Here is a 24366-nt window from a genome sequence, read left to right on the forward strand (position 1 = left end):
TCAATTATCTTTACTATTTATTTATTAATTTAGAATGGTTAAACAAATTGGAATGAATGACTGTTTTCTGTAGAAATGATAAAGGTAAAGCAAGCGTGATAAAATAGCAGCTATGGCTACTTAATGTACATGCCCTAGTTTGAATGGGCTTTGCCAAAACTCAGATGTATCTATTCAAGGAACCATTGATTTTTTTAAAAACAATTATTTATAGACAGGCCTATTTTTCTAATTTATGTTGCAGGATTATTGAAATCTATTCTGTACAAATTCTTAACTAATTCATAAAGTAAGTTAGACTTTTGTTTTGTTTGCATTATAATGTGGTTGAATCCTTTTTAAAAAATAAATGTGAGGTGTTGTCATTTCACATTTTATTTGACACCAGTTTATGAATTGTAATCAGAATCTCATATTTTAGATTGTTTAAGTTTGATTAGATTTAGTAATGTAGTTCTTTGTGATTTCGGTGTCGGGTGTGTAGGAGAGGGATTCATGATAATGTTTTAAAAGTTGCTTCAAAAGTCATATAACATTACATTTATTCATTTCTCAACTTATTCACTTCTGTATTTTGATTTTGTCATTAATTTATTGAAAAGACATTCAGTAGTTATAATTTCCTTGCAATTTTCATGTCGTAAAGCAATTCATAATTAAGTGCTTAGAGCCTGTGACAGCGAGGTGAAGCACAATATAAATGCCATTTATTATAATTATCAATGGTATTTGAAATTTATTAAAATAACAACTACAGTCGAAAAGATAAGACTTTTTGATTTCCAGTTTCTTTCTTTCTTTTTTCTTCTTTCTACTTCAATGGTTCTTAGTTTAATTTATGATGTTCTGGTGAGTAGTGGTGATTTAAATTAATCAAAAAATTGACAATAAGTACAGTTAAAAAAAATTTTCTTTCCTCTATGGCACCATAAAACCTTTAAAAACAAAACAAACAAGCAAGGAACCTAGAAGATAAATTAGAGAACATGATTCAAATTGACTGATTTGTAGGATATACGTGCAAAAACATTTAATGATAATATTAAGTTGTCCCATTTCCTAAGCTAATCTGATTGAGGTCATATAATTGTCATGTACTGTACATTGATTATTTCATGGAATGTAGTGTAATGTATTGGTATGAAATTCCATACATTGATTATTTCATGGAATTAAGTGTATTTTATTGGTATGAAATTCCATACATTGATTATTTCATGGAATCTAGTGTAATGTATTGGTATGAAATTCCAGCCATCCATCAAACCTCTATTACTATTATGTTTGTATATAATGGTTTTGAATGTATAAATGTATTAATTGGTCATAATACGATCAGACGGGTTGTGCCCCTTTATTTCTGTATATATATATATATATATGTATATATATATATATATATATATATATATATATATATATATATATATATATATATATATATATTTTTTTTTTTTTTTTTTTTTTTTTTTTTTCCATTTAAATTAAGAGTTATTTGGTATTTTATGTTATCATTAGCATGTACTTATTATTAGCATGTTGAAACATTTTATAGAATTCAGTTATTTTCTTTTGAACTGATGTAATTTCATAGACGAAGTAAATTAAATTGTATTGACTTGACTTGACTTGACTTAGATGCCTTTCGCGTCTCGACCGAAAGATCGGGTCGCCTTGGCTGTTTCCAGTATTTCCTGTGTGAGGTGTCTCCAATATTGCCGGTCCTCTGCTAGGGTTCTCAGATTTTCAAGGTCCCCTGCCGTTATGAGACTAATGCTTTGTCCAAGTGTTGTGAGGTTTTTGTTTAGGATCACAGGGAGTGTTGTGATCGGTCTTCCTCTGAAAAGGTTCCCGTGTTTTTGGAAGTATCCCGACATGGCTTGGTTTGCTGGTATGTTTTTGTCCCTGCGTAGTATGTGACCGAAAAGTTGCCATCGTTGTTGTAAAATGTCAAGGGAGATTGGTCTTTCTTTTGTGATCTTATAGAGTGATTCATTTGAGATCTTTTTGGGGTATTTGATGTCCAGTACCCTTCTTAGCTGTGTGCGATGGAAGGCATCCAGATGTTCTTCTTCGGATTTTGTCAACGCCCAAGTGCCGCAGTTATACAGAAGTACCGGTTTTACAAGAGCATGGTACAGTTTCAGTTTGGTTTTTCTTTTTATTTTGTCACCTCTAATCCATACATTGGTGAGTTTACTGAGTGCGGCGTTTGATAGCTGTTTTCTTCTTTGTACATCCTCGGTGCACATCGGACGTTGTATGGACACATAAATGGTTGGCAGCAAAGGCACTCAAAGAAAACATATCCATAACAATAACCGGAATCGATATGTCCGCAGCCTTTGATACGATCGACAGAGGAAAACTTTTGGAGATATTAACAGAAATAGTAGACGAAGACGAGCTCCGAATAATCCGATTTCTCCTCAGCAACACAAAGATACAACCAAGGATATACGGGGCCACAAAACAGACGCAGTTCGAAAGTAACATCGGGACCCCCCAAGGAGATAGTCTGAGCCCGATTCTGTTCACAATATACTTAGAACACGCTCTGAAAGAAGTTCGAAAAGTCATTCCAAAACCAACGACTCATATTGAGAATGCAATCCCTAGAGAAATCGCCTATGCAGATGATGTCGATTTTATTGGATCAACACCAGCAAATATAGACATCATACAAAATACCCTCATGAAATATAACCTCCAAGTCAATGCCAATTGTATTTACGTTTCTTTTTAAAAGGGGAAATAAAATTCTAAAGAATCTAGAATTTTTTCTCTTATGCAATGATGAAAAGCGGCTGTAAAACTAATTTGTAGGCTATTGTTTATCACATTAAGAACTCCATCATCCATCATATACTTCATTATAAATGGACAGGAATGGCTTGCTATATTTTATGAATGTATAATTATTTGATTGAAGTAAAATTATCATATTTTAATTTAACTTTTGATATTTTACCATATTCTAAACCTATGTCACGTTTACATTATTATATAAATAAATTGTAAAGCATATTTAGTTTATAATTTGAGATATGATTTGTATTTTAGTTAATACCGTGATTTGTGTGTTAGTTAATCCCATGCACTCGTTGAACAAGCCTGCTTTCCAATGGGTGAGTGTTCTGTTTGGTCCAATCTTGCTGGTTTTTTATGTATCGCACCTGAATCTTCTGTACTGATAGTTTTGACGTCTGGGTGGGGTTCCTGACCTCCCATACTGGGCATGGAGGCACTTACTGTGCCTTCTATCCCCCTAATCTGTTTTCCAACTTGCTTTCTGTCTTTGTCTTGGAATGAAATTACTTGGTTTTGTCCTGGTCCTGGTCGGATGCTCTGGCTGAGAGGGAAACAGTCAAATGTATAGTTAGTTTTAGGAGATTATATTTTTTTCCTTGTAAATCATCTCTCTGTTATGCACTGTATTATGTTTTCTTTATATTATATATGATTTGTAAGACGAGTGTATTACTCTTAGTGGGGACCTATGCTTGTGTCTGGATGAGACTTTTAGTGATCTCAAACTAAGTACTTTGATAGTGTGCTCTTGGAATCTACACCCGTTTCTTATTTGAACCAATTCCCCTATGTCTTACCTTCTCTTGGGTGCTTTAATTGTAATTCTAGAACTTTTTACTTTCCCATTTTCTTCCTTTCTACTGGCGCTGATATGACCTTTATGTGTTGCAAGTGCCGTAAAACCCTCAAAAAACAAAAAAAAAAAAAAAAAAAAACAGTGTTGACGTTGTGACCTCTGTCTTACTGACACAATTTGGTTCTTCCTGTGTCCAGATAGAGGAAGTGGAGGGGGAGGGGGGAAGAGAGAGAGAGAGAGAGAGAGAGAGAGAGAGAGAGAGAGAGAGAGAGAGAGAGAGAGAGAGAGAGCGTTAGGTGTATGTGTGTGTGTATGTGGGCTGGGGGAGAGTCTGTCTTGTTAATTAATTATCACTGCTATATTTGTATTAAAAAAATTTTTTTTTGCAACTTATGCCCTCCATTTCAATTCGTCCTTTTTACCTTACTTTTTCAATCAGGCACTTGCTGACTTCATTCAAAACCTTTTGAGCTCTTTGGTTTTGAATGGGATTATTTCTCTTTATTCCTTATAGAGCGTATGGGATACGAAGGCACAATCATGTTTTCAGCAGGTTTACCCTACGAGGGGTCATGACAACCCTGCCGTTTTCACTGCTCTGTTCACCAATCATCTCCACGGATCCTCCTCCCCTTCTTCTTGTTGTTCTTTTTGTTCTTGTTCTTGTTGTTCTTGTTCTTGTTCTTCTTCGGCTATGTGGTATGACTTTCACCTTTGGACTGGAAAGTTTAGGGTTCAAGTCCTGTTCCGAGCGGCGCTTAGTTTAATTGTTGGAAAAAGCTCTTTACTCACATTCTCTCACCGTACTCCGGTATAAAATGAGTACTTGGTAGTTAGTGTATCTGTTGATTAAAACTTGCAATATCGCCTAACAGGCATCATGTCTCGTCCTACATACTGTTGCTGTTGGTTGGGACTTTGCAAAGTCCCAGGTTTGAGAGTTTTTGCCAAGATGAGGATCATTTATATCAATTGATGTTCGAAGGACGAGTTTTCTGGCCAAATATTTTTTAAATACATAGTTTTCCAGAGTATGACAGTAAACTGGATAATTACATGTATATCATATTGTACACATTAACTCTTTCAGCACTGATTCTATGTTCATATTTCCATCACAAAATGGCTGACACCTGATCGAAGCAGCATGAGAATGATAGGCTAAGACAAAGCGACTTTCGAATTCAGCACAAAATCTCAATTAAAATACCCCCCCTTGGGCCAACTGAATGCTCTGATGAAAGAAATGATACCATTGGTTCAATTTATAGTACTTTTGTAGAAAGTAGGATTGAATTACATTATTGTTTTTGCCTTTCAAGACTGGCCGCACTGTGTGGCCATTGGCCAGTAGAACATATTCTGCTCTGGCCGCACAGTGTGGCCAGTGGCGCTGAAAGAGTTAATAAGGCTTTGTAAATTATTCTTTCACCTACACTATTCTAAGTCATCTATTTTCATACTGTAACTTTAAGTTGATATTTTTAAAATCTTTTTTTTTTGGACTATTATTAGTATTATACAGATGTTCTTCCCCCCCCCCCCCCCCCACCCCACCCCACACCTTGATTTTTTATTTTGTAAGAACGCTATCTGAATACGATTTATTTAATGTTTTGCATTATGGTGATTTAATAAATGCCAATAATATGTACAGCTGTCATTTCGGGATAATTCAATTGTGACCCATTATGTCAATCTGTTTTTATCTTAGAATGAACTAGATGTAGAAAATGGAGTTTACAATTTTTAAATATTTAAAAAATCAGAATTGGGAAATCTGAGTTCTTTTAAGGTAAAGAAGCAAAACTAACTCTCTCTCTCTCTCTCTCTCTTTCTCTCTCTCTCTTTCTTTCTCTCTCTCTCTCTCTCTCTCTCTCTCTCTCTCTTTCTTTCTCTCTCTCTCTCTCTCTCTCTTTCTTTCTCTCTCTCTCTCTCTCTCTCTCTCTCTCTCTCTCTCTCTCTCTCTCTCTCTCTCTCTCTCTCTCTCTCTCTCTCTCTCTCTCTCTCTCTCTGTGTGTGAAGGCTTTTTTGTGCTTTTTCTTTATATGTTAAGTTAAAAATTTAATCGTATGTATCAGATTTACTCCAATTTAGGTCAGCGAGGCTCAGCGGTACCGGCTTTGCTTCGTACCTGAAAGGTACAGAGCTCGAATACCTGCTGCGCTGTGTGGCGGGGCTGACGCATGGGTTATTCCAGTCTCCCCTTGGAATAGACCCTAAAGACAAATTTCCCCAATGGGATGAATAATAAAGGGAATTTATTTATAACACTCCTTTGACATGGTTGGTCACAATTGGTGTTGTCAGATTGTTCTTTCCTATTAGAGTCAATTTTGGATTTTAAAAAATTAATTGTCTGACAAACTCTTTTCCAATACCATGGAATGGGTTGATTAAGGCCAGGTGGGCTGACTAAAAAATGGGCTTTTATATAGAGGAATATCCACTAAACGTGCTCAAAGCGCTTTACAATGGGTTCCTGTCCAACAGCAACATTAAACATTTAGGACAAGACATGATGCTTGTAGGCGATATTATAATTTTTTTCTTATAGACACAACGCTGTTAATGGCCAGGTAATCATTTTACACCTTAGTACGGTGAGAGATTGTGAATAAAGAGCCTTTTCCAAGGACTCAACTATGCGTAGAGCGAGGCTGGAACCCAGGACCTTCTGATCTGAAAGCAAGTGTAATACCACAAGGCCACATAGCTGCACTCAGATTGATAATTATTAACTCTTTCAGCACTGGGGCTATATTCGCATTTCCGTAACAAAATGGCTGACACCTGATTGAGGCAGCATGAGAATGACAAGCTAAGTCAAAGCGACGTTCAAAATCGGCGCTAAATCTCAATTAAAATACCCCCCTCCCAGGGCCAATTGAATGTTCTGATGAAAGAAATGATACCATTGGTTCAATTTATAGTACTTTTGTAGAAACTATGATTGGATTAAATTATTGTTTTTACATTTCAAGACTGGCCGCACTGTGGGGCCATTGGCCAGCAGAACAGCATAAAGCAGCCAATGGCGCTGAAAGAGTTAAACAAATATGGTAAACTGCCATCCCTTGATAGATTTGTGGTCTTTTTAGACATCTTGATATGATCTATCTTGACATAGAAATATACTGTCTGATGTTCTTTTTCTAAAATGCGGCTATGTGGTCTTGTGGTATGACACTGGCTTTCGGATCAGAAGGTCCTGGGTTCGAGCCTTGCTCAGTGCATAGTTGAATCCTTGGAAAAGGCTCTTTACTCATTTTCCCTCACCGTACTCAGGTGTAAAATGAGTGCCTGGCCGTCAATAGCTTTGTCCCTGTCGGAAAAAATTGTAATATCACCTAACAGGCATCATGTCTTGTCCAACATGTTAAGTGTTGCTGTTCGTCAGGGACTCCTTGTAAAACGCTTTGAGCATGTTCAGTGGATATTGTGCTATATAAAAGCTCGAGTTTAAAGTGTAGGAAAGGGTTCACCCTTATCAAATATATCAAATAATTCAAATTCTACCATAATATTTCTTTAATAATTTTCAATCTGGAGGACACGGTTGGAGTCTGGTTTGTCTTAGTCACCTCTTAGATTGCATGCATCTCTCAAGTGACTGAGTGGGTAGGGTTCCTGACCTCCCATAGTGGGCAGGGAGGTACTTACTGTGTCTTCAACTCCCTGTATCTGTTTTCTAACATGCTTTCTGTCTTTGTCTTGGAATAAGATTACTTGGTTTTGTCCTGACTGGCCGATACCCTGTCTGAGAGGGAAAGTCACAAATGTAAATCGTTAATTTTGGGAGATGATATTTTTTTCCTTGCAAATCATCTCTCTGTTGTTCATTGTATTGTGTTCTGTTTACATATTATATATGATTTGTAAACATTGAGTGTATTCCTCTTAGTGAGGACCTGTGCTTGTGCCTGGATGAGACTTTTAGGTGATCTCATACTAAGTACTTTGATAGTGTGCTCTGGAATCTACATCTGTTTTCTATTTGAACCAATTCCCCTTTGTCATACCTTTTCTTGAGTGCTTTAATTGTACTTCTAGATCTATATCTTTTTACTATCCCATTTCCCCCCTTTTTTTTTTACAAGCGCTGATGTGACCTTAATGTGTTGCAAGCGCTGTAAAACCCTTAAAAACAAACAAACAAACTACACCAAGAGACTGACACCGTAACTCAGCCTTGCTTCTGCACAATACGTACTTGAAATCCTGCACAGCAGACTGTGTTAAGATTAAGATTCACATCTTTTGTCACTGCTGCCTCGAGGTTGGAATTGGGACTGTCAGCAAAATAAAAAAGGCAGCTACGATATAACACGGACGACAATGTATTCATCTTGCATATCTCTCTCTCTCTCTCTCTCTCTCTCTCTCCCCTCCTCTCTCTATCCCTCTTCCCTCTCTCTCTCCCTGTCCCTCCCCCTCTCTCTCTATCCCCCCTCTCAGTCTCCTTTCTCTCTCTCTCTCCCTCTCTCTCCCTCCCCCCCTCTCTCTATCTCTTCTCTCTCCATCCCTTCCTTCTTTTCTCTCTCTCTCTCTCTCTCTCTCCCTCCCCCCTCTCTCTATCTCTTCTCTCTCCATCCCTTCCTCCTTTTCTCTCTCTCTCTCTCTCTCTCTCTCTCTCTCTCTCTCTCTCTCTCTCTCTCTCTCTCTCTCTCTCTCTCTTCTTTTTTAATGTTCATTTTTAAAATCATATATAGACCCATGTTAACTTTTAAACGATCTTCATAAATATATTAAGTAGTGATATAACTAATGTAAAATCTTCCTACATTCTTCCTTTATGTGGATGCTGAAATATCTCAAATCAGTGAAAATGCTCTCAAAGTTTTCTTCCATTGTCTTCTCATCTGTCAGTAATGAACACTAGATCTTTTAATTCATCATTGCATTTTTCCCCCTGGGGGATGTATGACCTTAATAAAGTGTTACAAGAGGTGCCGTATAGGTCCTAGATATATTCCTGTAACCAAAATCCTGTTTTCTACAATTCATTTTTTTTTCTGGTGCGGTTGTTGTTTTGGAAGATGATATTTTTTCCCTTGTAAATCATCCCTCTGTTATGTAGTATAATATTTGTTATTTTGAATGTATAATGTAAGCATTTGAGTGTGTTTTTCTTAGTTGAATCTTGTGCTTGTGTACGGATGAGACTTATAGATGATCTCAAACTAAGTACACTGATGGTGAGCTCTTGGAATCTACGTCTGTTCCCTATTTGACTGCAACTTTGTGCTTTCAACTGTAAACCTATACCTTTTTTGACTATCCCATTTTCTTCCATTTTATTGGCGTTGAAATGACCTAAATGCGTCGCAAACAATAGAAACTAAACCACCTCAACATACTGTTTTTACTTGACAAGTCACATTTATGCTGATTCCGTTTATGATTGGTCCACCTTATCATCGCCCGTTTATGATTGGTCCACCTTATCATCGCCCGTTTATGATTGGTCCATCCTATCATCGCCCGTTTATGATTTGTCCACCCTATCATCGCCCGTTTATGATTGGTCCACCCTATCATCGCCCGTTTATGATTGGTCCACCCTATCATCGCCCGTTTATGATTGGTCCACCCTATCATTGCCCGTTCTCTAATTCCTGTTTAGTTCTGTGATGTTGATTAAGTTTAACTAAACTTCATTCATTGATCAGCTTTTACCCATATTGTTGATTTAGTTTATAAAGATAAATAGGTACGTAGATGACCTAGTCAGATAAATATAGAATTACCATAATCACATGTTTTTAATGACTAAAGCCATATTGGCTGCGGTCTTATATACAACTCATTAGTTTAATATTAAAAACTAATAAATAGCAATGTGAAATTGAATGTAAGCTTCAATTTAATATACAGAAACAGAGGAGCATACTATTTCTTACCCATCAATGTTTTTGTTTATTCATCTTAACAACGCCACTACCACATTATCATCTCATTCGTCTGTAGTGTTTCACTCATCCAGTTTTGTTGATAAAGGGGTAACCTGAATCACTGAAACTTCCATGTTATGTTTTCATATATAAAATTGAAGCTTACATTCAATTTCACAGTTATCTATTTCTTCGAGCTTCGAGCAGCAACATCTACATCTTAAAAACTAATGGTGCTAAGTAAGGCAGTTAAAAAGTCAAGTTGTTGAAGTAAAGAGGAGGTGTTTAATCGATATATCCACTTTATATTAAAAAATATTGGTAGCATGGAAAATTAAGCTCTTTTCAATCTCTTTTGTTAAATCTCCTTTGTGGGACACTTTGTAGGAAATGGGGCTGGGTGGGGATCCTGACCTTCCATAGTGGGCAGGGAGGTACTTGCTGTGTCTTCTATCACCCTGTGTCTGTTTTCCAATTGCTTTCTGTCTTTGTCTTGGAATGAGATTACTTGGTTTTGTCCTGACCCTGGCCGGAGTCCTTGGCTGGGAGGGAAACAGTCAAATGTATAGTTATAGTTTTGGGAGATATTTTTTCCATTGTAAATCATATCTCAGTTATGTACTGTTATTTTTTTAACATTATGATTTGTAAACATTTGAGTGCATTCCTCTTAGTGGGGACCTGTGCTGGTGTCTGATTGAGACTTTTAGGTGATCTCAAACTAAGTACACTGATAGTGTGCTCTTGGAATCTAAATCTATTCCCTATTTGAACTGATTCCCCTTTGTCTTCCTTTTTATTCAAGCCCTTTTAATTGTACATTAAGAATGTCTTTACTATCTTATTTTCTTCCATTTTACTGGCGCTGATATGACCTAAATGTGTTGCAAGCGCTGAAAACCCCTTAAAACAATAGGAAATGGGGAGGGGGGGGGGGGGGGGGGGGGGGTAGAGCACTCACTTCACACTCAAAGGGATGGAGATTGATCCTGGGTCCAGTCAAGATTTTTTTTTTCTGACACCCCCTCCCTCTCCCCCTCCCCCCTTGTGAAGCCATCAGTGATCTCTCTCTATATATATACCAAGCACAGAACGTTTTGGGCTCAAACCCCTTCTTCCGCCAATAAATAAGACGTAAACATTATTACATCACTTAAAATCCAGGTATATGGCAAACGGTTCTTGAAATGTGTGGCTATGTGGTCTTGTGGTATGACACTCACTTTCGGATCGGAAGGTCCTTAGTTTGAGCCTCGTTCGCACATAATTGAGTCCTTGGAAAAGACTCTTTCCTCACCATCTCTTACCGTATTCAGGTGTAAAATGAGTACCTGGCCGTTAACAGCATTGTCTCTGTCCGAAAAAAAAATTGTAATATCGCCTAACAGGCGTCATGTCACATCCTACATGTTAAGTGTTGCTGTTGGCAAGGGAGCCTTGTAAAGTGCTTTGAGCACGTTAAGTGGATATTGCAATATATAAAAGCTAAATGTTATTTAAGTGATGTATTCATGTTTATATTGTTTTAGTTATTGGCTGAAAAAGGGTTTTGAACCCGTGACATTCTGTGTTTGGTATTTTGTTCTCCTTCGAAGCTTTCATATTAATTTCTGTCCTTTCTTCTTGCTGTACCCATTGATTTATGCGGCTCTCAATTTTAGTTATACACAATTATAGTCGGATGCGATTTAAAGTTTATATTTTAAAAAGAATTGCTTACATTTATCGCATGTCACATTTGAAGCACAAAATAGAATATATTTATATAATACATATTTGTTTTTTAATATGCTTAAAATGTAACAAAGCATACATATGTAGCTAAAAGGGATTTGTCCTTTTCTTCTGGTAGGTAAAATGCACAACCGCTGTTGTTTTTTGTATTTTTTCCCCAATATAGTTTGTATTTATTTTGCAGGAGAACAATACAGACGGAATCATGTGTTAACTGGCTGGGGTTCCTGACCTCCCATAGTGGGCAGGAGGTACTTACTGTGTCTTCTATTCCCATATATATCTGTTTTTCAACAAGCTTTCTGTCTTTGTCTTGGAATGCGATTACTTGGTTTTGTCCTGGCCCTGGCCGGATACCCTAGCTGGGAGGGAAACAGTCAAATGTATAGTTAGAGTTTTGGGAGATTATATTTTTTGTTGTCTTGTAAATCATCTCTGTTATGTACTGTATTATGTTTTGGCATATTATATATGATTTGTAAACATTTGATTGTATTCCTCTTAGTTGGGACCTATGCTTGTGTCTGGATGAGACTTGTAGGTGATCTCAAACTAAGTACTTTGATAGTGTGCTTTTGGAATCTGCATCTGTTTCCTATTTGAACAAATTCCCCTTTGTCTTACCTTTTCTTGGGTGCTTTAATTGTAATTCTATAACTTTTTGCTATCCCATTTTCTTCCTTTTTACTAGCGCCGATATAACCTGGATGTGTTGCAAGTGCCGTAAAACCCTTAAAAACAAACATTCTTTTCTTTAACAAGTGAATAATCATAGTCCAATATTTTTATGTTCTTGCGAGGATGAAAAAAAATCCTTTAAATACAGTCAATGGTCGTTAATGGTCAGTTTTTTTCAAGAGCTTGGGGTTATGAAATGCCGACAAGATTTCATCTTTTTTAAAAATGTATTAAACAAACGAATCAGTCTATTGATATTAACTTGTAACTGACAATGCTATTCTATTTTTCATGAAATAGGAGAAATATTATAATGTGTCTGGCTTAAAAGTTATTTCCTGGGTGGGACTCCTGACCGCCCATAGTGGGCAGGGGGGTACATACTGTGTCTTCTATCCCCTTATATCTGTTTTCCAACATGCTTTCTGTCTTTGTCTTGGAATGAGATTACTTGGTTTTGTCCTGGCCCTGGCCGGAGTCCTAGCTGGGAGGGAAATAGTCAAATGCATAGTTATTGTTTTGGGATATATTTTTTTTCCCTGTAAATCATCTCTGTTATATATTATTATGTTATTTTGAATGTATAATGTAAACATTTTAGTGTATTCCTCTTTGTTGGATTTTGTGCTTGTGTCCGGATGAGACTTATAGGTGATCTCAAACTAAGTACATTGATGGTATGCTCTTGGATACTACATCTGATCCCTATTTGTTCCCAGTTCCCCTTTGTCTTACTTTTTTCTTGGGTGCTTTAATTGTGATTCTAGAACTTTTTACTATCTCATTTTCTTCCTTTTTACTGGCGCTGATATGACCTTAATTTGTTGCAAGCGCCGTAAAACCCTTAAAAACAAACAAACAAAACAAAAGTTATTTCACATAAATCTTGTATAATGTGTGATCAATTGGTCTATATGATATGTTACCATTATCATTGAAGTGCTGTTTTGTAATTCTATTATTATGTCGCCTTACTACATAGAATAATGATGATGATGATGATGATTCAAATTGATATGATTTACTTCATTTCTTCCATGGATGCACCGTTCACTGTCAATATATTGGTTGATTCATTCATTCATTGATGCAATAATAAAATGCTTCATTAAATTTGTGAGAAATGAGAGTGAAAAAAACCCCAACAATATTGCGGCTATTTGATTGCTGGCAATAATGATTATTTCTTAAAAACAATTGTTGACTGCCTGGGTGGGTTTCCTGACCTCCAATGGTGGGCAGGGAGGTCATTTACTGTGCCTTCTATACCCCTATTTCTGTTTTCTGAGGTGCTTTCTGTCTTTGTCTTGGAATGAGATTACTGGGTGGGGTTCCTGACCCCCAATGGTGGGCAGGGAGGTCATTTACTGTCATCTAAACCCCTATAAATGTTTTCTGAGTTGCTTTTTGTCTTTGTCTTGGAATGAGATTACTTGGTTTTGTCCTTTCCCCCTCCCATAGTGTGCAGGATGGCACTTACTGCGTCTTCTATTCCTTTTTGTCCGTTTCCCAATTTGCTTTCTCTTTGTCTTGGAATGAGATTACTTGGTTTTGCCTTGACCCTGGCCATAGTGCTTGGCTGGGAGGGAAACAGTCAAGTGCATAGTTAGTCTTTTGGGAAATGATATTTTTTCCCTTGTACTTAATCTCTCTGGTATGTACTGTTATGTTTGTTATTTTGGTTGTAGAATGTAAACATTTGAGTGTATTCCTCTTAGTGGGATCTTGTGCTGGTGTCTGGGTGAGACATTTAGGTGATCTCAAATAAGTACATTGATAGTTCAATGTGCTCTTGGAATCTACATCTGTTCCCTATTTGAACCCCCCTTTGTCTTACTTTTCCTTCAAGTCCTTTTAATTGTACATCTAGAATCTTTTCACTATCCAAATTTCTTCCTTTTTACTGGCGCTGATATGATCTAAATGTGTTGCAAGCGCCGTAAAACCATTTAAAACAAGCAAACAAACATGTACTTTCCCTCGTCGGAGTCTTGGCTGAGAGGGAACAGTCAAGTTTACATGTATATAGTTTTGGGAGATAATATTTTCCCCCTTGTAAATCATCTCTCTGTCATGTACTGTTGCATTTTTTCGTTTTAAATGTATAATGGTTTGTAAACATTTGAGTGTAGTCTTCTTAGTGTGGACTTGTACTTGTTTCTAGATGAGACTTTTAGGTGATCACATACTAAATAGTGTGCTCTTGGAATCTGCACCTGTTTTCTAGTTGCATCATGGCACACTTTAAGTCAAGGCCTCGTCGCACGCGTCTTGACCCGGGAAGGTTAAGGCCATTGACTCGCGCTGTCGAGTGTGTAGGTAGTTTGTTAGTGAGAGTTAGTAAAGACCGGTATGCAATGGGGCAGTGATTTAAGAGACAAGTTGTAATTATATATCATTAACTGTCGGAGTTAAACTAAATGCCAGTGATAATTTACTAATAATATATATATATATATATATATATTATTATCGAGCACTTTCGTACCTACGAGTACCCATATATATATATATATATATATATATATATATATATATATATATATATATATATATATTATATATATTCAAATTATAAATCATGACGAGATGGCAAGTTAAACTATGGCAAGTTAAACTTTGTATAGAAATAACCGTACCCAAAACTTTATTTGAGATGAACAAAAGGGGGAAGAGAGAGAGAGAGAGAGAGAGAGAGAGAGAGAGAGAGAGAGAGAGAGAGAGAGAGAGAGAGAGAGAGAGAGAGAGAGAGAGAGAGAGAGAGAGAGAGGGGGGGGGGGATTTTGTTTGTTTCTTTTATACAGTAGAGGGCAATTTGATAGTCAACACTGAACTTTGGTGAGTAACAACGAACATGATTTTGTGGAAAGAAGCACCTCAATGTGATGGTGGTGATGGCAGTAGTAGTAGTAGTAGTAGTAGTAGTAGTAGTAGTAGTAGTAGTAGTAGTAGTAGTAGTAGTAGTAGTAGTATCGGTATGGCGGTTTTTTTTGGGTTTTTTTTTGCATCGCTTGCGGCGCGTTGCGGCCGCTTCAAAATGCAGAAAATCCCTGATTTTTATTGCGGCCAGAAAATCTGCAACTTTTTGCAAATTTTCTAGGCTTGAACGTAAAAGAAACACCGCAGTCCGCTTAAGATAAACTCCCAGGGACCAGAAAGAAAGTTGATCTAATCCGAGGTATATTTTATCCAAAAACTCGAGGGGAACAACTTTTCAGCGACACAAAAATATGTTTAATGTATTTGTTGTCCTCTTTTAATGAATACATATCTCCAGAAAGAGGCCCAGTTTCCTGTTAAGCTTGGCAAAACTAAAATTGACTTTTTAAATACTTTTATTTGTGTTAAGAGTTATCTTTCTCAAGGCCTAAAACATATGTAAGGCTGAATGAAAATGGAAAAAAGTGGGAGCGTTACAAGACTAAATGGTCTAGTCTAATTGCGTGATGAGTGCCAGTCTCGTTCGGGTTGTGAGCTGTGTGCATAGATGACAAGGAGGAGGGAAGGGATGATAGACAAAAGCACAACCCAATATGAGGACTATAGCACAAACTCATGTTCACGTGCGTGAATGCGTCATGTGGTGACAGCTTGTAATTTCAGTGAATCAAGAGAACTTACACACCTATGTATGTACGTTTTCTGGTGAATCTTTGCACACACTACACGTTCCAATAGGTAGAGACAGTTGGTTTTTTGTTTGTTGTTTTTTTTTCGGCAAGTGGATATATTGCGCGATGAGGAAACTAAAAAATGGGATATGGAGAGGGAGGGGAGGGAGATGCATGAGTGAGAGACACCTTGTCAATCCCAGTCGTGCATATTCAGATTGATGAGTTTATCTTATCTGGACTAGCCCAGGGATGGAGTTTATCTTAAACGTTTTTCAGTTACTAATGATTTAGATTCCGAGTCTTGAAGTGCTACGTGTGGCCAATCTTGTTATACGGATGCGAAAGATGGACTACAAATGCAGAAACACAAAAGAACATTGAAGCTTTTGAAATGTGGTGCTTGAGAAGATGCAGAGAATATCGTATACTGCACAAAACGAACGAACAAGTGCTAAAACAAACTACCAACAAAGGAACTAATGCCCTTAATAGTGGATCGACAACTATCCTTTTTCGGAACATAGTAAGGAAAGATAAGAATGAATACCTGCAAGTTGTGGAAAAAATACTGGTAAACCGCCGGGGGAGGACAAAGAAAAAACTCATAGACCAACTGAAGGGCTCACCCAAACCTAACAATCCAAGAGCTGTTTGAAAAAGCAAGAGACAGGGAAGAATGGAGAGAGATAATTCATGCAGTATCCGAAGCCTGGACCAGGCATGGAACCTAGAAGAAGAAGAATGATTTAGTGCAGAAAAATAGGGACCAGTTTAAGATTTTTTAAAAGCGTGACTAATAGCCGGTGTTGTTTCTTGATTGAGCGACACTAAAAGATGAAGGGGGGTGGGGGGGGGGGGGGGGGGTGAGAGACTCCCCTATCTTAGTCCCAGTCGTTCATCTTCCTAGTCTGTGTTCATCTAAACGCATTTTATCTCTAAGTGGAGAGCAGTGTATTCGTTTTTAATTTTCGTTATCGGGGATGGTCGCCGTTTTAATTACGTAGCATAACGATAATATCTTGTTATCTAGACCTCTATTTAGGTAAATACCGTTTGCAGCCATCGTTTCAACAAAAGTTTTCACTCCCTGTGAAAGACACAAGTTATGCACGTGCTCTAGTTTACTTTATTGTTTTATGTTGATGGGACGTCATCGGAACTGACACGCCATAACGTGTTGTTTTTATCGTATTAAATGTGATCGTACTGAAATCGGTCAACTTTCTAGAACAAACCATGACCGATTTTATCCAGGTATTTCATCTGACAAAGATCTTTTTATAAAGTCTACAATCAGATGAGATGATTTACTATTCATAAATGACAATTCGATGTGTATTCGATAGTAGGCATCGATTTTCACAGTTGCTTATGTGATATAATATCTAGAATGATGATGAATCAAGTGCACGGTGGATTTGTGTGTGTGTGTGTGTGTGTGTGTGTGTGTGTGAGTAAATTTGTATGTATGTATATGTGAATGCGTGTGTGTGTATATGTGTATGTATGTGAATGTGTGTGTGTGTGTGTGTGTGTGTGTGTTCATGAATATATGTGGAGCGCTTGAACCATCTGTAATTCTGAGTGCCGGCGAGCAATTTATCAATTTGGAAGTGGGCGCTATAGAAATTATCGTCATGTTAAGCCATGAAGTCACTACACCTCCTGCCATATTTTAAATTGGGTTCTTTTCGTTGTGTCTTTGAGTAAGACAGATACTCTATTAAACTCCAACTCCAGAAATGGATTTTAAACACGATCTTTCATACAGAGCAATATTTGCATACTGTGCATAAATCGCAATACAAGGGGTAGGCAAGCCGTAGCTTTAGCGACACTTGGCGTATAGAGCAAATTATAACTTCTGCCTGGTGTTTTTGAATTTATTCGGCAACGAGCACGGTGTTACTGATATGGAACTCGTGTATGGTGAGAAAATGTTCGTCAAGACTTTTCCACGGTTCAATGTGACGTATTTGATATAATTCCTTGTCATTTGTTTGCCACTTTCTCAAACTGCTCATACTCATATTACTTACAGCAATTTTTCATAGTAACATAATTACCGAAAAGAGCTCCATAATCACCATAGGCTGTTTCCAACTGCTTTATTGTAATGGACTGCTTATTTTCTGATCAGACTATAAGAAGGCGAGGCCCTCTTGTTATTTCAATAAAGCAAATCGAAATTAAGTATTGATTGGCCCAGAGACTCTGATTGGGGATCGAACCAGGGACCATTCGAGATGGACATCCGTGGAGACAAAACTCAGGATGATGGGTGGTTAAGATTAGATCGAAAGAAACCTTGTGACCTGGGTTGTAGACAGTAGTGGGGAATGGACTCGAGGACATGACGGAATGTAGCCAGTGATTAGCACAATAACAGTTGTACCACACGCTTCTAGAGTCTGAATAACACTAGAGATGCACCGATTGGCGAACTCTGCTTTAACATGGAACAAGCGAGGCTGAAATTTTTTTCTTGGTGAATAAACATTTCGCCATAATACAAAATAATGTTCTTGCAAACTTTCCATGCTGGTCTTGAGCTTTACCGAATACCCCCCCCCCCCCCACCCCCTCCTAAAATGTAAATAAGTTGTAATAATAAGTTGTATCAAAAACTGAAAGGTCATATTTTTAAATACTACCTGCTTGATTACACCAGATTCAATTTGTGTATGCCTGCAACCACAATATCCTATTCTCTAGTTACGTCATGATTTGAACCAATTCCCCTTTGTCTTACCTTTTCTTGGGTGCTTTAATTGTATTTCTAGAACTTTTTATTATTCCATTTCTTCCTTTTTACTGGCGCTCATATGGCCCTAATGAGTTGCATGCGCCGTAAAACCCTTAAAAACAAACACTTCGTGTACAGAGACATCGGACTTTTGGTTAAATAATACAGTGTAACCCGCATAACGTCAACATTCTAAAAGTCAACTTCTGCTTCAAGTCAGCATGTCTGGTTGGTCCACATGCACGCCATGTCCACATGCCATTACAGACGCCCCTTGACGTATGTATCATACAGCGACAGGGGCGCTTAAGTGCTAACCTAGAGCAAGAGTTGAACCGGTCGACTGTCACAAGACCATCCCGGAGAAACCAGCTGATTTCGGGCGCCTAACGCCGGTCCGACGTGGTAAGCGCGAACCGAATGTGATCCCACTGGCGCCCGAATATGAATACCCCTATCCCGGGCATTTCGTTCGGTAAGCCGTTTTCATGGCGTCACCTACCTGACACGTTCGGTGGGCCATTTTCATGGCGTCACCCATCGGACACCCACGGCTGGCTAGCTACCGCTAGCCGGGCACCCTCTTCCATTCTGTTATCCCAACCAAAAGAAGCCCCAACCTAAAGCCGTAAAGCGGACCAATGGCACGCATGTCCAGCCGCAAGGCGAGGACGGCGGCTACGTCAGTGGACTCTGGCTTTGAGGGCCAGAACGTGCTGGAGATACGGCTCCTGTGGGGACAGAGAGCAAGTTTTCCAAATGGCTGTACTGAAAGGGCCATGGTTGGGGGACCAATGGCCTGATGGCACGATTTCGCGCGGCACCTCCTTGCCGATATATTTCCTCAGTTGATAAGAGAGACGCATGCGCAATGCTATGTTGATGTTCTATCTGTAAGGGCTTGTAGTTGGTCAAAAATTTTCTGTAATTTATCTAAATTTAAACGTGTTCCATTGATACTGCATAAATTCAACCTCGCTTAAAGTTAGACAATATCAGAATTCCATTGTTTTGATAAACAAAAATGACCACCAATAGGGTACAGCACGGCTCAGCGGTACGGTCTTTGCTTCGTACCCGTAAGTTACCGGAGTTCGATCACCCGTCGCTGCGCTGTGTGGCCTTGAACAGATCACCTCGCCCTAGCTAAATTTGTGGCCTGGGTTATTCCAGTCTTCCATTGGAACAGACCCAAGAGACAAAGTTTCCCCTCATCATCACCATCATCATTATCATTATCACAACAACCTTCCTAATATTTCCATTACCGTCCTTCTCTTTCACCATTCCCCTTTAACACCATCACCATCCTCATCATATTCCATAATATTATTTTTTCCTGTAACAAGCTGTAAAATGAAAAGCTTGTGATTTGATATCCCTCATCAGAAATACAAAGGTCGTGTTCTCTCTCTCTCTCTCTCTCTCTCTCTCTCTCTCTCTCTCTCTCTCTTCCCCTCTCTCCCTCTCTGTTAGTTTCTCTCTTCCGCACTCTTCCTTTCATTCTCTCCTCCAGTCCCTCTTTATGTTTTGTTTCTCTCTCTCTCTCTCTCTCTCTCTCTCTCTCTCTCTTTCTCTCTCAGCCTTTATTTCATTCCTTCCTTTCTCTCTCTTCTTCTAAAGATAGGGATTATGTCATCTCTCTCTCTCTCTCTCTCTCTCTCTCTCTCTCTCTCTCTCTCAGCCTTTATTTTATTCCTCCCTATCTCTCTCTTCTTCTAAAGATAGGAATTGTGTCCTCTCTCTCTCTCTCTCTCTCTCTCTCTCTCTCTCTCCCTCTCTCTCTCTCTCAGCCTTTATTTCATTCCTCCCTTTCTCTCTCTTCTTCTAAAGATAGGGATTGTGTCCTCTCTCTCTCTCTCTCTCTCTCTCTCTCTCTCTCTCCCTCCCTCTCTCTCTCTCTCTCAGCCTTTATTTCATTCCTCCCTTTCTCTCTCTTCTTCTAAAGTTAGGGATTGTGTCCTCTCTCTCTCTCTCTCTCTCTCTCTCTCTTTCTATCTCTCTCACACACACACACACACACACACACTCTCCCTCCGTTCTTTCCTCTCTGTATGTAAGAAATAACTACTATGCAACGGAGTTACATACGTAAATGATACATAATTATATTTTGAGTCCTAATCACACTCTCTAATCTCATAACATACATGCATGCACACACATTCACACACACACACACACGCGCACACACACACACACACAAACACGCACACATGTACATACATTCACCAATTTATGGTTTGTGCTTTGCTTACTTTGACTTATCTGTATTTGAATTAAACAATTACAGGGCAAATACCCCGTATTCTTTCAATCTGTATTTTCACATTGATCTTTTGTCAGGCGTTTATTTATTCAATTTGTCATCATATAGAAGCATTTTAAAAACTCTAGAACAAACCTTGATAGATTTGTGAAAGTTTAAAATTTCCTAATTTGGCCATTGTTTTGATTCTCGGCCGCCATTTTGATTTGTGAAGTATTGAAAGGTAGTGCAAAGCAGTCCGAGGGGTTTTTTTGTTTGTTTTTTTTTCTATTTGGGTTAGATAGCTCGAAATCGGAGGATTTATTTTCTATTAGGGTTAGTCATAAGTCTTAACAAAGGTGTCTTTGTTTTTCCTATTAGGGTTAGCTAAAGGTACTAGTACTAGTACTAGGTTTTATTTTTTCTTGGGGTTAGTTGAGGGAATACCATTTGAGTTGTTTCCCTTTGTAGGAGCTTTCGGAAGGCCTCCCAATATCATAATAATTACTATGTAAACATCAGCCCATCTCGTTCTTCAAAAACAGAGTTAACAAATTCAGTGGTCACAGATTGAACATTTTGCGTCATCGTTACGTCGACTATTTGGTGTATTGTCATTGATTTTTAAAATTATATTTTTGAAAATGTACACAGGTGATATTTGGCTGGTCTGTGTTGAACTTTATCACTTCAGAATTAAAAAAAAATACTCACTCCATCAAACCACGGCTCTCAACACCACCACTACCGCATTTATCATCATCTCCATTATCACCACCAACAACAACACAGCAACAACAACAACAACAATAATAATAATAATAATAATAATAATAATAATAATAATAATAATAATAATAATAATAATAGTAATAAAAATAATAAGACTGATGATGATGCTGATGATGCTGCTGCTGCTGCTGCTGATGATGATGATGATGATGATGATGATGATCATCATCATCATCATCATCATTATCGTCATCAAAATCGTCATAATCATCATCATCATCATCATATGAAATGTGAGGTTTCTATTCGTAGAATGTCTCTGAAATTTGAAATTAGGCGTAGGTAGGCACGCCTGAGAATGTATTGACATCAGATTGTCCCAACCTTTGGGCAACCGCTGTTGTGTTATAGAAGCAGGTCTGACCAAGAATGGGATGGTCTGAGGTTCAGTTCTATCGCCAAGCCATGAAGGCTGTATTTTGGTGATGTTTTTTTTCTTCCACTTTTCTTCTTTGTCTTCTCTGGCTCTGTTTCAGACACACTTTTTCAGATCGTTTTCTGGGTGGAGTTCCTGACCTCCCATAGTGGGCAGGGAGGCACTTACTGTGTCTTCTATCCCCCTATATCTGTTTATCAAATTGCTTTCTGTCTTGGTCTTGGAATGAGATTACTTAGTTTTGTCCTAACCCTCCCGGAGTCCTTGGCTGGGAGGGAAACAGTCAAATGTATATTTATAGTTTTGGGAGATTGTATTTTTTCCCCCTTGTAAATCATCTCTCTGCTATGTATTGTTATTTTTTTTATTTTTAACATTTGATCTGTAAACATTTAGTGAGGTCCTCTTATTGGGATCTTGTGCTGGTGTCTGGGTGAGACTTTTAGGCATACATACACACACACACACACACACACACACACACACACAGACACAGAGAGAGAGAGAGAGAGAGAGAGAGAGAGAGAGAGAGAGAGAGAGAGAGAGAGAGAGAGAGAGAGAGAGAAATCCTACTTTTTTATCAATTGGGCAAATTTACACAATAAATTAATGCAATAAATAAGTTTAAAAAGTACTTGTGTTAATAAGCATTAAATCGAGACGTGTACGCGTAGACTTTGTTAATTTGGAAACGCTGATTTCAAATATGTATTTATTTTTAAGATCGGACTGATATTTTTTAATATTGATGGGCTAAACGGTTTGCTTTTTCTCTGGCTAGAAAAGAACAAAGGAAAGTCGCCTTCAGGTGGCAAGCCCAGAAAATAAATATTATGTTAAGGGGAAGTTTCCTAATTAACATGTCAAATATTTTGCTGTCTGACGCCGACGCCCATACACACTACACACCTAACGTTTGGTGTGTTATCAATACACACTTAACGTTTGGTGTGTAGGGGCATATGAGTTGCAATAGTTTATTTTCCAACTTAAATATCAAACTGTTTAACATAAAATTGTTTGTACAGAGTTACGATAGTATCATTGCCAAATAAATGTCAGATTAATATAAAGCTGCTTGTTTGTTCGTTTGTTTTTTTACGCTTTAAACTCTCTCACTACCAGGCCACATTAGCACCCATTGCTATCTATTCGATATTCATTTTCAACCTGTAGAGAGAAGATAACCGTTTTCAAAATAATAGTTTATGCTATTGTTCAATTTGAATATGCATAGCCTTTATATCAAGATTCTAATTTATAACAGGAATCCATACCTCTGCGAATCATTTTAAATCTTTAGCGGATTAAATGACTGGATCGGGAACTCAAATCATCACCAATTTGTGATCGACAGATTATCTCCCATCATAATGGTGGTTTGAGGGAATTTAGTCTCCGATAACTATTAAAGATGAAGCCCAGGAATTGGGCCTGGTCCCTCAACTAATTTTTGGAACCACATCCGACATAAAAGTCAGTTTGGCGTGGAAAAAGAGAACCATTGCGAATAGCAAATTTTAATACATTGTTTCACTAGTGTTTTCTTTGTCTCTAGAGATTGTCCACGCTCGCAAAAGAGTTGTCAATAGATAAGAAGCTATGTTTCATTTCATTCAAGATTGAGTTAATTGTTTAAAAATCTCAAAAACAAAAAGGGAGACAGCAAATGCTCATCTGAGGAACTCTCCTTCTGACTGAATGATTGAAAAAGAATGAGTCCAAATTCACAAATGCTTAGACAAAAATAGGATCTTTGTTAATCAAACGTATGACGTCATTGGGGATGTCCAATTTTCAAATTGTGTTGAATTCTTTTTTGAGTTCAATGGAGATTGTTATCATTTGCACGCAAAAAAAAATTATAATCAAAATTCCCCAGTTGAACAAGGTTATCAATATGTCATGGAGAAGAGAACTAAAGCCGTACTTGAAGTCTGAAAGAGTCTCTGTGTTTCAAATAGAACTTAAGTAGCAGACGCTCGTTGACCATCTTGTCCATTTGTGATTTCATAAGCAGTTGATGATAGTGATGGACGTTATTTGAAGATTCAGAGTGGTCATTCTTAGGTCTTTGGAATAAGATTCAATAGTCTGATGTCACGTCCGCCCAGCAACGAGCAGATTGGTTCTAAACAGAGAAAATCGGTACTTTTTTATTCTTCATGCTTGCTAGAACTTTTTCACATGTCATGTGATCAGAATGCATAAAATCAAATCATGATCTGATTTATAATGTTTTTCTCCTTTTGGATACACTTTTATTCTCGTAGGAGAAGTATTTCATAAGAGCGTCCGCCATTGTTCCGATAGTTTAGAACAAGTTACTAAGTTACTATGCGTCATTACGAGGGAAGTGACGTCACGACTGTTGAATCCTATTGTCCCGTCCTACTTGTTAAACGTTGCTGTTGACCAGGGACCCATTGTAAAGCGCTTTGGGCACATTCAGTGGATATTGCTCTATATAAAGCTCAATTAAAAAAAAAATAATTTTTTTATTTTTAAAATTGGAATCACACTATTCACGGTCTCTCGGAGGACGAGAGACGCATGCGCACAACCAACATGACGTTCTCTCTCTAATAACTTTTCTGCCGGTGACGTCACAGACTATGGGTGACGTCCAATCAAGGGACGCTACTCTTCCGCTAATCTCATTCCCTATAGATAACCA

At 37.9% G+C, this 24366-nt stretch overlaps 1 protein-coding gene across 1 annotated transcript; it reads left to right on the top strand.

Moving 5' to 3' along the window:
- Positions 1-1475: 1475 nt before the first annotated feature.
- Positions 1476-13058, top strand: LOC144967485 (uncharacterized). Its single transcript, XM_078904797.1, has 2 exons — positions 1476-7262; positions 11487-13058. The coding sequence occupies exon 1, from the start codon at positions 2333-2335 to the stop codon at positions 2744-2746; it is 414 nt and encodes a 137-aa protein (XP_078760923.1). The 5' UTR covers positions 1476-2332; the 3' UTR covers positions 2747-7262; positions 11487-13058.
- The last annotated feature ends 11308 nt before the right edge of the window (positions 13059-24366 follow it).

The sequence above is a fragment of the Berghia stephanieae genome, chromosome 3, assembly GCF_034508935.2.
Source record: "Berghia stephanieae isolate SIO BIC M18660-M18661 chromosome 3, UCSD_Bste_1.3, whole genome shotgun sequence".
Classification (NCBI taxonomy): Eukaryota; Metazoa; Mollusca; class Gastropoda; order Nudibranchia; family Aeolidiidae; genus Berghia; species Berghia stephanieae.